Here is a 15,000-nt window from a genome sequence, read left to right on the forward strand (position 1 = left end):
AAAGAAATTGATAAAAAGGAACCTAGTCATCTGGGAACTAGTTTTAGGTGCTAGGGAGAACAAGACAATAAATGACAGAAATCTTTGTATGAATGACTCAAAGCTCACAAAATCTAATTCAACTTAATTCTTAAGTGGTTCCTTTGCAATAGTCAATCACCTTGAAAACAGATAATTCCACACTGCCCCCAAACCCCAAGGCTCCTATATCTGAGTAGTTTCACTTTTCTTTTTAATTTATAGTCCAAAGAAGCAAGGCCATAGTGCATAGATCTAAATGATTTTAGTTCAGTTAATTTTTAGTTGCAATTATTGCTGACTAATTTTCAACGAAAAACATGGCCGGAAGTCTAAGAGAACACAATTCTAGAGATAAACAGAATGAAACATTATGAATGAAGAGAAAGAGGAAAGACACTAAGAAATATATTTAAGTGATGATGTCAGAACAATAATGTTTTTAGTGGGAGAGGGAGAAGCATAACTTAATACTGAGTGATATGTTGCTGATAGTTTGTAAATGCTTTTCCTATTATGCATCATCATTAAAAGTTAATTTATATATATTTTTGTGTGGGGTGTGTTAATGATAGAAAAAAATAGTCTGTGTAAAGTATATAAACATTTAGCTGTGGGACCTTTATAAATGGAGAGTTAGTGGAATTTTAAAATGTATTTATGCCCTTTTGGTGTTAATTATTACTAAGTTGTATGAATCCTGATTGCTTTAGGAAACCATTTTAATAGAGGATGTAAAATTTTATATTTGAAATCAGAAACTAAATAAAAAAGGGCTTGGTCTCTCTTTACTGCCTGGGTCAATATGCCTAACTTAAAATCAATATTACTGTATCCAAAGCAATACTGGAGTGTCTGAGACAGTTGTATAAGGAACTGAACATCATGTAATATTTAGTCTTTTGTACATTCCAAGTTCACACTGAGACTGAGTACATCTTTTATCTCTCTGGAGTCAATAGAATAAATACAATAATGGACTGCAATTGTTTCAGGCGACTCTACCCCTATCTGAGGCCTTGTGCCAAACTATGAAATTATAGACTCAGCAAAAATGCATCACTGTAAGTTAAGTAAAATATACCTGTAGCCATAACAGAAGTAAACCATAAAAAAACATGTAATAAGTCAGCTGATATTTTGAAGACCAGTATAAAAATTAACAAAAGCCAGGGAAAATAGGAAATAATCAATACTACAATTGTTCTCAATCTCTAGAAGCATAGGAAAAGACAAATTAAAAAATGAAATCAAAACAGAGCTTTAGCAAAACCACCAAGTGGATATGAAATTAAGAAGCTAAGTTTTTTAGATGTTGAATGCAAAAGTACTTGCTACAATATTCAAGAATCAAATAACAATACTAAACATGAAAAATTAGCATAAAAGAGTAAATGAAAAAATTGATATAGATAAGTTTCTCAAATATTAAATCATAAGAAGGATGATAAATCAAGCATAGCTATCAAGAATGAAATGTTAATGCAAAAATGAGATGAAATAAATAATTTTAAAAATGTATTTTGTACTTTAAAAAAAATCTTGGTAAAACAAGTCAAAAGTGGCAGTTGCTCCACATACAAGACACAACTCAAACTAATGAGAAAGCCTATATATGGCCACTCAATCTACTAGAAATAGCAGACAAATCTCCCTCAAATCACACTCTCATCTTAAAAAAGAACATTAGATATCCTGGATTCTCTGCATATAACAAGAGGAATTAGAATCTGAAGAGTAACCAGCAAAATGAAAAATAATACTTCTGCAAATATGTATAACATAGTGTATATCTGGCTATCAAAAGAATTTTTATGCTCAGTCAGAGAGGAGACCTGCTAAAAAAATAAGCTGATTGAATTAACAATCAATTCTTATGAATGTTTTTTGCTTGTGTACGATTCATTAAAATAAAAAAAGTTATCCACTTGAGTTGTAAATGTGAAAAGCTTTCTTACAATCAAATTACTTTATATTTCAAAATACTTAGAAAAAGGAATAACTATTTTTCTATCCTTTTAAATAGTATCATAATAACAGTAACAAGAGCACTCCAGAGAGCACAAACCTCCGCCAAGGCAAGACCAACGTCCTCTCAACGATTAGCCAGAGATGACTTTTAAAATGAGAATATCTGAAAATAAAGTCAACTGCTCTCACAAACAAGAATATTAAAAATGAACCTGATCACTCTCAAATATTAAGTAAAAAAAAAAAAAAAAAACAGTAAAAAAAAAACAGTCAATTACATCAACCCCAGTATGCAACAGGAACTTATTTTATTGAAAAGATTAAAGGCCAATTTGAACTCAGATCATGAAGATGGGTGAAAATGCTGCTAAGCATCTTTCTAGCATGCTAACAACTCTGCCAACTCACAATAATACTGGTTTCAAATTTTGCCACAAGGGCAGCCATTTTGGGGGAGGGGATGTGTCAATTACAAGTGGTACTCAATTTATCAACCCCAAAAGGATGAAAGGCAATGTCAACTTTGGCGGAATTTGAATTTAGAACATATCACCGGGTGAAATACCGCTAACCATTTCTTTCAGTGTGCTAACAATTTTGCCAATAATAATAGTTTCTTAGGCACATCATTTTATCAACCTCACGGTAATGATATGCAAAGTTCACCTCAGTGGAATTTGAACACAAACTGCAAAGAGCTGGAAAAAATAGCACAAAGCATTTTTTCCCGAAGCTCTAATGATTCTGTCATGCTACTGTTCTGTTCTCTAAGGTGAAGAAGAAAAAAATATTTGAATTTGAATTTTTGATTGCAATACAGAATATAATAACTCCATACTTTATAATACTAACTCTAGCTATATTTGTATCACCTCAAGGTTTTGCAAAAACCAACGAAAAGAAAGTTGCATATTGGCAGAAATCAGGCCAAACATTCTATCTTTACATTCAATAAACTTCAAATTGAAAATGACTAATTCCTTATATTATGAATCAAGAAGTAATTTCCTTTAAAATTAAATTTTCTGTGATGATAAAAATGCAAAAGGCTAAATTATTGACCTGAACTGAAGATGTGTCTCTCCAAGAGGGTGAAGTATTTTGAAGGTTACAAGCTAAATAGAGATGAAAAAATTGAATGGAAATGTGATGCCATTCTTAAGAAAATGAAATTAAAAATTGATCAAGATTATTCCCAGATATAGTTCTTTTTTTTTTTTTTTTAGAATGGAGTTAAAGGTCTATGCATTCAAAATCAAAAACAATATCTACTATAACATTGTATTTGCAAAAGCAAAAACTGAAACATAAAATTCTGCATTTTCTTATTACTTAAAAAAAAGAAAAACTGAAATAACTGTTCTAACAGAAAATGAAATTGTTTTTATTTCCATGGCCTATTTTACAATATGTGTGAATTAAATATAGCCACAGCCATATTTATTCACTACAATAAAAGAATTAAAAGTTCATAAAATTACAGAGACCATTTATTTAATTGTTGTGTAATAATTCTGTAAAATGTCTTTAAGTACAGAATTAATTTTCCACATTGTTTTAAGGAGCGAAGAATTTCTTTTCTATTTGATGATCTTAATTTTCCCACTGCACTCAACACGATTTTGTTAAATTTGTTAGCCATTATATTGTATAAATTAATTTTGACCAAACAATCATTAATTATATATATTTAGAACACCTAAAAAGAATCACAAAAGAATAGTAAAAGAAGATAGTCAGGATGATAGGGAAAAAAATAATAAAACTCAACTGCTTAAACTAAAATTTACAGTTAAGAATCATGCTTACTGGAAAATAGCTTTCCCAATCATGCTTCATAACTCCAGTCAACCCAAAAAAACAAAAGCAAATTTTCTATGATAATCCTTGACTAAGCCAAATTATTACAAAATCCTTGAAGTGGAAAAAAAACTAATAACCTACAAATAAATATTAAGCAAAGAAATACAAAAAGCTGATGATGCTGAAAGTTCAAATAAAGCAAAAACTACCTTAACTATACTGACCTTTCTCCACCAGGCTCACACAAGAGGAAAGTGTATGTTAGTCATAAATGAAATCTGGTGAAAAGCAACCATCTCCTAGTTTACTTCATATATTGACAATTATTCATATAATTTTATTAGAATTGAGGTATGCATTAAACAATGTGTAAAAAACATCTACACAGCTATAGAATATTTAAACATATCTTTTGTCATTTGCATACTTCATTGTCCCTTTTGATACCAAACCACCTGATGTTGTCTTACAGTCATATAACATGAAACTATGAGTACGGTTATATATATATATATATATATTTGTTTTTAGATGAAGAATTCAGTACATTATTTACATTATTCCATTGGACAGATATGTGTCCTCATCCATCTTGTTTGTTGTTACCACATTTCAGCTGATTTACTCTAGCCTTCATCAGGTGTCCTGGTAGAATTTTGAACCCAACCCTGGGTTCTTATTCCTAAGGTGTTTTTTGCTCATGTTGTTATTATTATCATTATTTATTCAAGGCACTGCCTGGAATTGAACTCACAATCTTGGGGTTAGTAGCCCACACTCTTAACCATTATGGTATATGCCTATGCCTTGAATAAATAATAATAATAATAATAATAGCAAAAATACCTTAGGAATGAGGACACCTGATGAAGGCTGGAGAGTAAATCAGCCAAAACATTGTGGTAACAATAAACAAGATGAGGACACATGTCCATCCAATGTAAATAGTGTATGAAACTATGAATATTAAAATGTTCATATTTAATTTATTAAACTTTTCACCATAATAATATTTAAATATCCTTATGTTCTAAACACTAATTTAATGAAATGGTTTATTTTACTAAATCCCTTCAAATTCTTGGTTATTTTCAGAATTAATTGAAACAATTAAGCAGTGTATTTCAAGGGTTAAATTAAATAACAGAAAACTTTTAGCCACTAGAACCAATTTGATGAAAGTATCAAGTTACATTGGAAGACAGTGAGCATATGGAATGTGTGTAAAATATTTCAAATTAGATATATGTTATGCATCCACTCTATTAATATCCATACAAATTCACATATTTCATATAGTAAATTATGACAGAAAAAGGGAAAATTTGTATAAAAATGTGTGTATGTGTCTGTACATGCATTTTTGTGTGCATGTGCGCAAGTGTAGTTCTACAAGAAACTGAAATAAAGACAGTTTCCACAGACAGTCAGCAAAATCAAATTTTTGTAACTAAAAATATCATAATTTAATTATAAAATATATTCCCTGACTCAGCACAATTCAAAGAGTTCAAATGAAATTTGGTGCATATTTAATATGGGTTATAAATTGATGTCTTAGAGTTTACAGATAGATTGGCAACAGTGTTCATCTTTGAATCCTTTATCTAGACACTACTATAATCATAGTAAGCAATCTATAAGCAAAAGTTCTTACATGTGATCTGTTGAAGTGTGTTTTAGTGCATAAAGGAGTTGTTGAACCAAGTTTTCATCTCTGCATCCAAGGATCCTTCGAGCATCATCAGCAATTTTTGAATTGAAAAGAAGACTCTTATTGTGCATACTTGATGGCAGTGCTGTAGGCAGGGGCAATTCCGGTAACACTACAATTTCAAAGATCGCAGCAGGAATTAAGTATCATTTAAAAAAAAATATATATATCCACCAAACTTGTCACTGATTAAATAAAAGACATTGAATTTAATCAATAAGACAGAAGATTTATGTGAATAAATAAACAAGAAAGCGTGAAACTGTATCGAATTACTATGACAGCAATTTTCTAAAACACAAGAAACTTTATTCAGCCACTTGGATATCAAAATATCTTTGTGAAAGAAACCAACTATCCACAAACATTAAATCAAAGTCAAAGACAACAATCCGTCCCCTCCGTTTCACTATGACAAATATCATTTTTAAAAACACAGGGAGTGGAGTAGATTTTTTTAAACAAAATCTGTCAAAAAGTTTCTATTTTCTTTGAAGAGACGAAGGAAATGAATTATGACTTTGATAAAATGAATAAAATAGAAGTTAAAATTCAGATAAAAATTTAATATTCTCAGCGATCATTATCATTAGAAAGAAAACAGAAAGATTCAAAGATAATCCAAAACTTCAGATATAAATAATTTATGCTTAAAAGATTTTCATGTTCTACAATGATACTCATAAGACCAAGTTGCAATTTACACTAAAATGCTTCACAACTACACCCCAACCTCGCAAAAAAAAAATTATTCAAAATATTCAGAGCTGAATAATTTCTTGAAAGAAAACAAATTTTTTTGACAATTTAGAAAAAAAAGATAAACAAAGTGAACATTTTTCTTAATTCAAGACAACTGGCTATGCTTGTAAGTCAGAAACTTTCTTCGCATGAAACAAAAGAGGTTAAGAAAAGTATAAGATTTTTATGATAAAATTAATATTTCTTCAACTGTATAAACTTTGAGAATGCGGAAGCTACATTAAATAAAAACTATTGAAAGAAATGGGGGGTGGGGAAATAGATAAAGAAAAAAATTCATGATGAGAACTGAGAAAGAAAATATTTAATCCCAAACCAAAAAATATAAACTGGCTCCAAAACAGAATGAGATGGCTGTGTGCCACTGTTGTGTGCCAGTCATTGACACGCATGCTTGAGAGTTAAATCTAGTTTGTTTTCTTTGTTTTTTGTCTTTTTTTTTTGCATTTTGGCATTGAAGACATGCAGCAGATATATACACAAAGGGGAAAGAAAAAACAAAGACAGAAAGAGAAAGTATAATTAATTATTAACTGGAATAGTAAGAAAGTTATCTCCATTTGTATGACACAAATACAAAAACAAAAAATTATTATAAATAACAGAAATTATTACTAATCTGATTTATCAAAAATTTAACTTTATTCAATTTTTCATTTGATAATTATGAATAAAGTGGCTCAGAAAGTTAGTTTTTGCATAGGATAAAAACAGAATTTTCCCAGAGCCAAAAATCCAATGCCAAATGGATTTTCTGTTGCCAAATGGGCTGTGCCAAAACATCCCTAACCAAACCCAAAATTGGTGTGAAGAAATCTGATAGTAAAATACAAACTGAAATAATATTACAACAAATGAGGAATGTTTAACATACTAGTAAGTACCCTAGTTCTTGATAAGATTATTTTTGATACTGTGACATTGTGCCTAATACTTCATATAAGAAGAAATTGGCACATGAGACAGAAACATTTCTCAAACATTAAAACAAATGAAATAATGACTATTAGAATCCTTTTCAGAGAAGTAAAATTAATTTCTTACATAGACTTACAGCTTCAGATATGTAAAGAAAGAAAAGATTTGATTAGCTGATGGATATGCCTTTCTCAAGAGAATTAGGAACATTAGTGAAGTGAAATGGCAACAATTAAGAAACAAAACTAGGCCGGAAGTATATCTCTACACTAACCAAGCAAAAGTTTTGTTTTTTATTGGAGGACAGATTAAAGCTGAACATTAATTATAATCCACATTTTAAAACTGTGCCTGTACAGCTATACAAAGAAGGAATAAAAGTATGAAGTAAGTTCATTATCACATTTTTATTCCATTCTCATGTTTATTAAAAAACACTGAATATATTTTTAATATATTAAAAAGAAAACACATCAAAACTATATTGTTAAATTTAGTATAAAGTATATTCAAGAAGTTACTTTTGCTCTACAAGATAAGGTAAAGTTAAATCAATATATTCAAGCATTATACTTCTTACTAGAAGGTTTTTGTCAGCTCACTGATTATCTTACAAAATTTTGTTGTCAAAATTGTCTTTTGACAACTTCCTTTTCATGATCACCTATTGTTATTATTATTATTATTATTATTATTATTATTATTATTCACCTGTCACTCCATTCTGAGTTTAAATTCTGCCAAGGTCGACTTGGCCTTTCATCCTTTCGGGATCAATAAATTAAGTACCAATCAAGTACTGAGGTCGATGTGATTGACTAGTCCCTTCCCCTAAATTTCAGACCTTGTGCCTATTGTAGAAAGGATTATTATTATTATTATTATTATAATTATTATTATTATTATTATTACTATTATTATTATTATTATTCGCCATCGCTACATTCTGCGTTCAAATTCCACTGAGCTCAACTTTGCATTTCATCCTTTTGGGATCGATACCAGTTACACACTGGCATTGATGTAATAGACTCATCCCTTCCCCCAAATTTGCTGCCCTTGTGGCAAAATTTGAAATTATTATTATTATTATTATTATTATTATCATCACTATCATTATTATTATTATTATTATCATTATTATTATCACTATCATTATTATTATCATTATTATCATTATTATCATTATTATTATTATTATTATTATTATTATTATTATTATTATTATCATTATCATTATTATTATTATTACTACTACTACTACTACTACTACTATTATCATTAATATTAAAATGACAGAAAACTCACTCTACCATAAGCAAGTTGCGCCTTTATTTCCAAGCCTATCTGCTACAGTTCTAGAGCTTCTCAAGAAAAGAAAGGCATGAAGTTTAAAACTTTTAATAAAGGAATACAAGTAATGCAAAATGATACCAAATAGCAAAACCAAACATATTACAGATTTAGATTCATTACAAGTTAAGTGTGACTAAACATGAAGCTCAAATAGTACTCTGATCACTAGGGTTGGTCAATTAGTTATTACTTAGATGCTAGTGCATGATTTAACAAGATGGAAACTTAGTAAACAATTGCTTCCATAAAAAAGAAGTTCTGCTATTACATTGACAATGAAAAAAAGCTTTAAAAGTCTATAACGACAACAGAAGAAATGTTGTATACAATCTAATAGATACAAAAGAGGCAACAGTTATTTTGTATTCCTAAACTGGTATTATTTTTGAAAGAGTACAGATTTTTTGAAGTGTGATAGCGATAGGTATACTGAACAGTGCTGTACTTAGATAAATTTGAGGTTTAATTAAGTCAGTTTAGAAAGTTAACATTATACAATCTAGAAACAACTCACTGCACAGACCCTTCAAAGATACAGAATAAATAATTTATTAATTATAATTCTGTTATTAGGAAAGATAAAGCTATAATTGCTTAAAGATTGAAAATTTATATACAATTAAAGGCTTAGCATTGTACAATTAGACAAGGCATACATAATCAGGAGGCTTTACCTTCAAAAATTAGATGCCAATGATTCATTTCAGTTAAATCTTCATCTCTCAAGAGTTAATATACACATGCTCTTCCAATAAGCTATTAAGTATTGGATCAGCCCATAAATAATGCAGTTTTTTCAGTTGCATGAACTAAAAGTCAGAGGGAGACAGGATAAACTACTTGCATCAACTTGCTATAAAAGCAGGTAGTAATTTTACCTTGTTCTTATTCTTAGTGCAAATTTTGAAGAATGCAGTTCGATTTTAACAGTTATTGTTTCAGAGCCATAATGGAAGTGACTAAGGAGCATATTCAGCATATTTTGCTTTATGAGTTCAATAAAGGCAACAATGCAACAGAAAGTGCGAGGAATATTAATGCAGTAGATGGGGATCAGACAATAAGTGTAAGCCAGTGTCAATGGTGGTTCCAGAAATTCCAAGCTAGAAACTACAGCCTAGAAGACAAGGCTCTTCCTGAAAGATCTGTAGAACTCAACGAGGACGTCCTGCAAATCCTGGCGGAACAAAATCACATCATAACTATTGAGGAACTAGCAGAGAAGCTTGGATTTGGTCACTCAACCATTCGTTAACACCTGCATGCCATCAGATAAGTCAGTAAATTGGGTCAATGGGTTCTCTATAAAAATGTCAAGCGCTGAAGACAGTGGGTAGGGAAAGGAGAAACACGGGCACCCCAGGCTAAAGAAGGTCTTCACCCACATAAGGTGTTGTTATCTGTTTGGAGGGATATGAAAGTTTTAGTCCACTTTGAACTTTTAAACCCAAACCAAACAATAACAAAGGAGATCTACTGTGAGCAGCTTAGGTCAGCACTAGAGAAAAACCACTGTCTTTGCTTTCAACATGAAACATGTTCTTCCATCAGGCTAATGCTCGGCCACATACAGTGAGGATGACATTCCAAGGGCTAAAGCAGTTTGAATAGGAAATGATATCCCATCCACCATATTCGCTGGATATTGCCCCATCTGATTATCATTTATTTAGCAGTCTTCAAAATCATTTGGATGGAGAAAAATATGAACTCTGTAGATGAAGTCAGAACAGTACTGGAGGAGTATTTTTCATCACGGACAAGTGAATTTTGGAAGAGGGGCTTTGCAAGTCTACCAGATAGATGGAAGAGCATTGCAGAAAATGAAGGCCAGTACATTTTAGATTTAAAAAGAACTTTGTTTATCTTAATTTTGAAAAGAAGTATAAAATAATCACATTATTTATGGGAATACCCAATAGTTATCAATAAAATATTTTTGTAACCTAATAAGTCTAATTGAGAAAGCACCAAGCAGTGTGATTTTGAAGATCTAAGTAAAAGAATGGAAAACTTTGATTTAGATCTGGGCCACATATGACTAATGAACAAAAGTTATTTCACATTAAATTATTCACAAAATCATTCATCACCAGATGCAGTTTATTAGTTTATATTGTTTTATAAATTATATTTGGTAAATAACAGTGTCCTTCCTTGCAGCTTTCCAAGGAGCCAGTCAGCATTTTGCAACAATTCTAATGAAAATGACAAGTGATTTGCCTGTGCGTTTTAAATACATCTTTTATTTGAAAGCATTAATATTTTCAGTTTTCTTTCTGATGTTTACATTCCTCACCAACATACATTAGTGAAAGATATATGTAATATACACATACACACACGACCTGCTTCCACAGTTTCTATCAGCCAAATTCCACTCACCGGGCATTAGTGAATCTGAGGCACTTGCACAAAAAGCCATGGAGTGGGATTTAACCCAGAGCTTTGTAACAATGAAGTGAACTTCTTAACTGCATAATGAATACCTGTATCCCACCCAATAATGCCAATGCTACTTAACCATAATGGATTCCACAAGGGCTGTTATTTCTTCAATCACCAAAATATCATATAGAAAATCTACCAAAACAAGCCACTTTTAAAAGCTTTTCTCTTCCCTACTTCTGCATCTTTTACAAATCCGTGAAACAGAAATAACCAAATTAATGTTTGAGAGAGACCTAAAGATCTAGCATACAGAAATGTACAATGCTTAGTTCTGAAAAGTACAACATGGAACTGGTCTGTCTCCAAAATGCTTATTTTAAAGCATGTTGGCAATATAATTCAGTTGATATTATGGTAAATTGGAAGTTCAGAATGTAGCACACAGTATAAAGCAAAAGATGTTGCAGCAATTTGAGTGAATGGGTTTATCTGGATCAAATAACAGAACAACAGTCTTATTTAGTGTTTTGGAGTTCAGGCTCAATGTTGATATATCTAGGTATTAATCTGTGAAAGGACTCAAAGATGAATAAGAACAACCCCTAAAGATCAAAATGGAAGTTCAAGAGAAATTTCGGATCTTTTTCTTTTGAACGACACATGTCAACACAATTTCTAGTTAACTAAACACTTTAAAACTTCGTATACTGGTAGAATGTGCCCAAATAAAACATTTTTTTCTCTTGGCTTTCTTGATAAAATTGTAATTTGCTTGTTTAACGTAGTTTAATTTTTCGAATTTTAACCAATGAATCGCCTCTAATTGAGCTAAAATCATTTGCTGTGTCTAAAACTGAGACAACATCCTGTCACTAACCCTAAACCTCACCCTAACCCTAACCCAAAATTTTTTTTCTTAATTGTTAATTTAATTGTTACGTGTGTAAAAAAAAATGGAAGGCTAAAACGAAAGCAATGGAAAATAATTTAAACAATTAACAAACAAAATAATTCTATAATTTTATACACACGCTTTCCATACATATACGTTTTAGCCTTCTGTTTTTTTTTTACACGCGTAACAATTAAATTAATTTAACAATTAAGAAAAAAAAATTTAGGGTTAGGGTTAGTGACAGGATGTTGTCTTAGTTTTAGACACAGCAAATGATTTTAGCTCAATTAGAGGCGATTCATTGTTTAAAATTCGAAAAATTAAGCTACGTTAAACAAATGAATTACAATTATATCAAGAAAGCCAAGAGAAAAAGATGTTTTATTTTGACACATTCTACCAGTATACGAAGTTTTAAAGTGTTTAGTTAACTGGAAATTGTGTTGACATGTGCCGTTCAAAAGGAAAAGATCCGAAATTTCTATTCAAAAGAGATACAACAGCAAAGATAGCAGAAAAATTTATGCAACCAAAATGATATGCCTTTGTGGAATAAAGTTTCTATATTAAAACAATCCCACAGTTTAAATTGAAGAGAATCAATGAAGCAACACAACTTGAGAACCCACTTCAAGAGTTCAATGCAAATTCCTTTAATAACATGCCTGTTCTTGCTAAACTATATTCAAATACCATTGATGCAAAGATAAGAGATAAAGCAAAATTGAAGTACAGAAACTGATAACACAAACTAAATTCTACACTATAAAATTGGTTATTGAAAGGAAGGGTGACCCACTATAAGAATCATGTCAAAAATACATTAGCAATAAAGACTAGTTGGTGAAAGTAGCAGATGACAAAAGACTGCAACATGGGGAAAAAAGGGTGTAAAATATGATGATGACAACGCTAAGGATGTGTATATCAAAAGTTCAATGCACATTGATATTGAAATATAGAGATATTTTCCAATCCAAACATAAAATCTTAATCATTAAACATGTACAACTTGAAGCAAATAATAAGTCAAGAACAAAATTATTTTACCTCATGATGAATAGAGGCATATTTTTTTATATATATAACAAGACATTTTTAAAATTCAGTAAAGCTAAAAGAAATATGTTAATTTTCAGAATTTATCATGATTATATAATACATTTAAATCAAACCCTAGAATATTTTTACATTATTAAATCAATTTTATGTTTATAAGTTAATTCAATGGGGATAGTTCACACATTTAAAAACTAATGGGAGAGATTTTTTTTCTGAACTTTAAGAAATTGTGATTTAATGAAACCTAAAAATAAGAGTTTAGAACTCCTAAAACACCTTAACATAATCAAAATTAAGTATTTGCAAAATAATATATTGAATAATATACACAAAACTTCAAAAGGAATATAGAATTTTGAAGCAACGAGTATTTTTTCCAGAAAACTTTACAAAGATTCACACAATTAAACAAGTAAGTAATCAATTTTGTCATTTTTATTTATGTACTAAAATTACAAAATACATTTACAGTAAGAAATTATTTAACATGGGTAGCAATGCACAAACTTTATTTTTATTTAGTACAAGATATTTATGCAGGGTCTAGTGTTTAAAGTGTTGCACACCCGATCGTGGGTTTGATTCCCGAACCGGATTCTCTGTGTCTTTTCATTTTTTTTAAATCAAAACATCTCATTTTATGTTGCTCTTGATCATATTGGTATCAGACATGTGGTACACAGTACCCTTATAGAAACAATGTTGATTTGAGGGATAAACACCTGATCATTATTAACAATCATCTGTGCAAGTTGTACAGTAAGAAATTGCAGGACCATCTTTCTTGGGCTCGAAAGACTACCATTTTAGTTTTTTGTTTTGTTTTTTGATATGATGAATTTTATAGCATCATTACTGATTAATTCATAATTCAGAGGTAATTCTATAAAGAATCTGTGGAGAATTGCAAAACATTGCCTTCTAAAGTCTAATTATTTGTGAGTAGCAGCAGCAACATCCATTCAACAGTATCATCTTGCCTAATCCTTATATTTTACTTTATTATTAAAACGATATTAATGTCACGGAGATGTACTTGCATAGCAAGTGACCTGATCTGAGATTGTGTGCTGGAACGAAAACAATTGCAGCGTGGAAGGTGTTTATAAGCCATTTAAGAAACACACAAAACCGTTAGATTCACTTCAACATTTAAATTTAATTTGTCAAAATATTTTTGTCGCTTCGAGAGCATGACCTGTTCACTGAAAAAACTCCATGCTGTATCTCTGTGCTGCGATGCAGCACAGAGTTTTATCAGTGAACAGGTCGCGGTCTCAAAGCAACGAAAATATTTTGACAAATTAAATTTAAATGTTGAAGTGAATGTAACGGTTTTTGTGTATTTCTTAAATGGCTGATAAACACCTTCCACTCTGCAATTGATATTAATATTGATAACGTAATTTCCTGAAACAACACTTATGTTAAATGAATTTGTATCATTTGCTTCCATGGGAATTATTATATACACCATTTAAGTTACCATCATTATTGATAATGTGATTTTCTGAAGTGACACTATTTTTAAATCAAAATATTGTCTGCTCACAAGAAGGATTTGGCTGCTATTTCTAGCACATCTAGATTAAACTTCAGATGGATTTTCACAAAGAGAAAGGTAGCTGACAATGTGAACACTGGAGGGTCTAACAAAGAATTTAGAAATGTACTTCACCTTAATGTTGACTTTAGACATCTTATTTGGGAAGAGTTCGGAGATTAATAGTTATCAAGCAAAGGTGAGATGATTCTAAAACATTGGCATAGCTTTAAAAAGCTATCGTCTGCTAACAATTAATGAAATAATACATTGGTTATTTCCAGTTGATCTCGGTTTTAAACAATGTTTGTCAAATATGTGGGGGGGGGGGGGTGCGCATACCTATAAGTGTATGTAAGGAAGAAACGGAAACAAACACATCAATATATACATATATATGTTAAGAAAATTATCAGTTACAGATTATGCAACCCTCTATGGGATAAATGTATCTGTAGACACTACTGGCATATTACATCATATATATATACATACATACACACACACATAAATATATACATATGTATATATACACACACATAAATACATATATATATATATATATAT

The 15,000-nt window shown here is 30.5% G+C and overlaps 1 protein-coding gene across 8 annotated transcripts in view; it reads right to left on the reverse strand.

Moving 5' to 3' along the window:
• The window catches only part of LOC115210193 (nipped-B-like protein), a 140,093-nt gene that overhangs the window by 118,938 nt on the left and 6,155 nt on the right, over window positions 1–15,000 (reverse strand). For 4 of the 8 annotated variants that reach the window (XM_029778659.2, XM_029778660.2, XM_029778658.2 and 1 more), the window contains exon 1: window positions 5,450–5,618. The exons of 3 other annotated variants lie outside the window; for them this stretch is intronic. In XM_029778659.2, coding sequence (XP_029634519.1) covers window positions 5,450–5,577 — 128 coding nt within the window. In that variant the 5' untranslated portion in view covers window positions 5,578–5,618. Of the gene's footprint in view, window positions 1–5,449; window positions 5,619–15,000 lie in introns of those variants that run through there. One more of the 8 variants, XM_036502004.1, reaches the window with a different exon arrangement.

This window comes from Octopus sinensis, linkage group LG4, assembly GCF_006345805.1.
Source record: "Octopus sinensis linkage group LG4, ASM634580v1, whole genome shotgun sequence".
Taxonomy (NCBI): domain Eukaryota; kingdom Metazoa; phylum Mollusca; class Cephalopoda; order Octopoda; family Octopodidae; genus Octopus; species Octopus sinensis.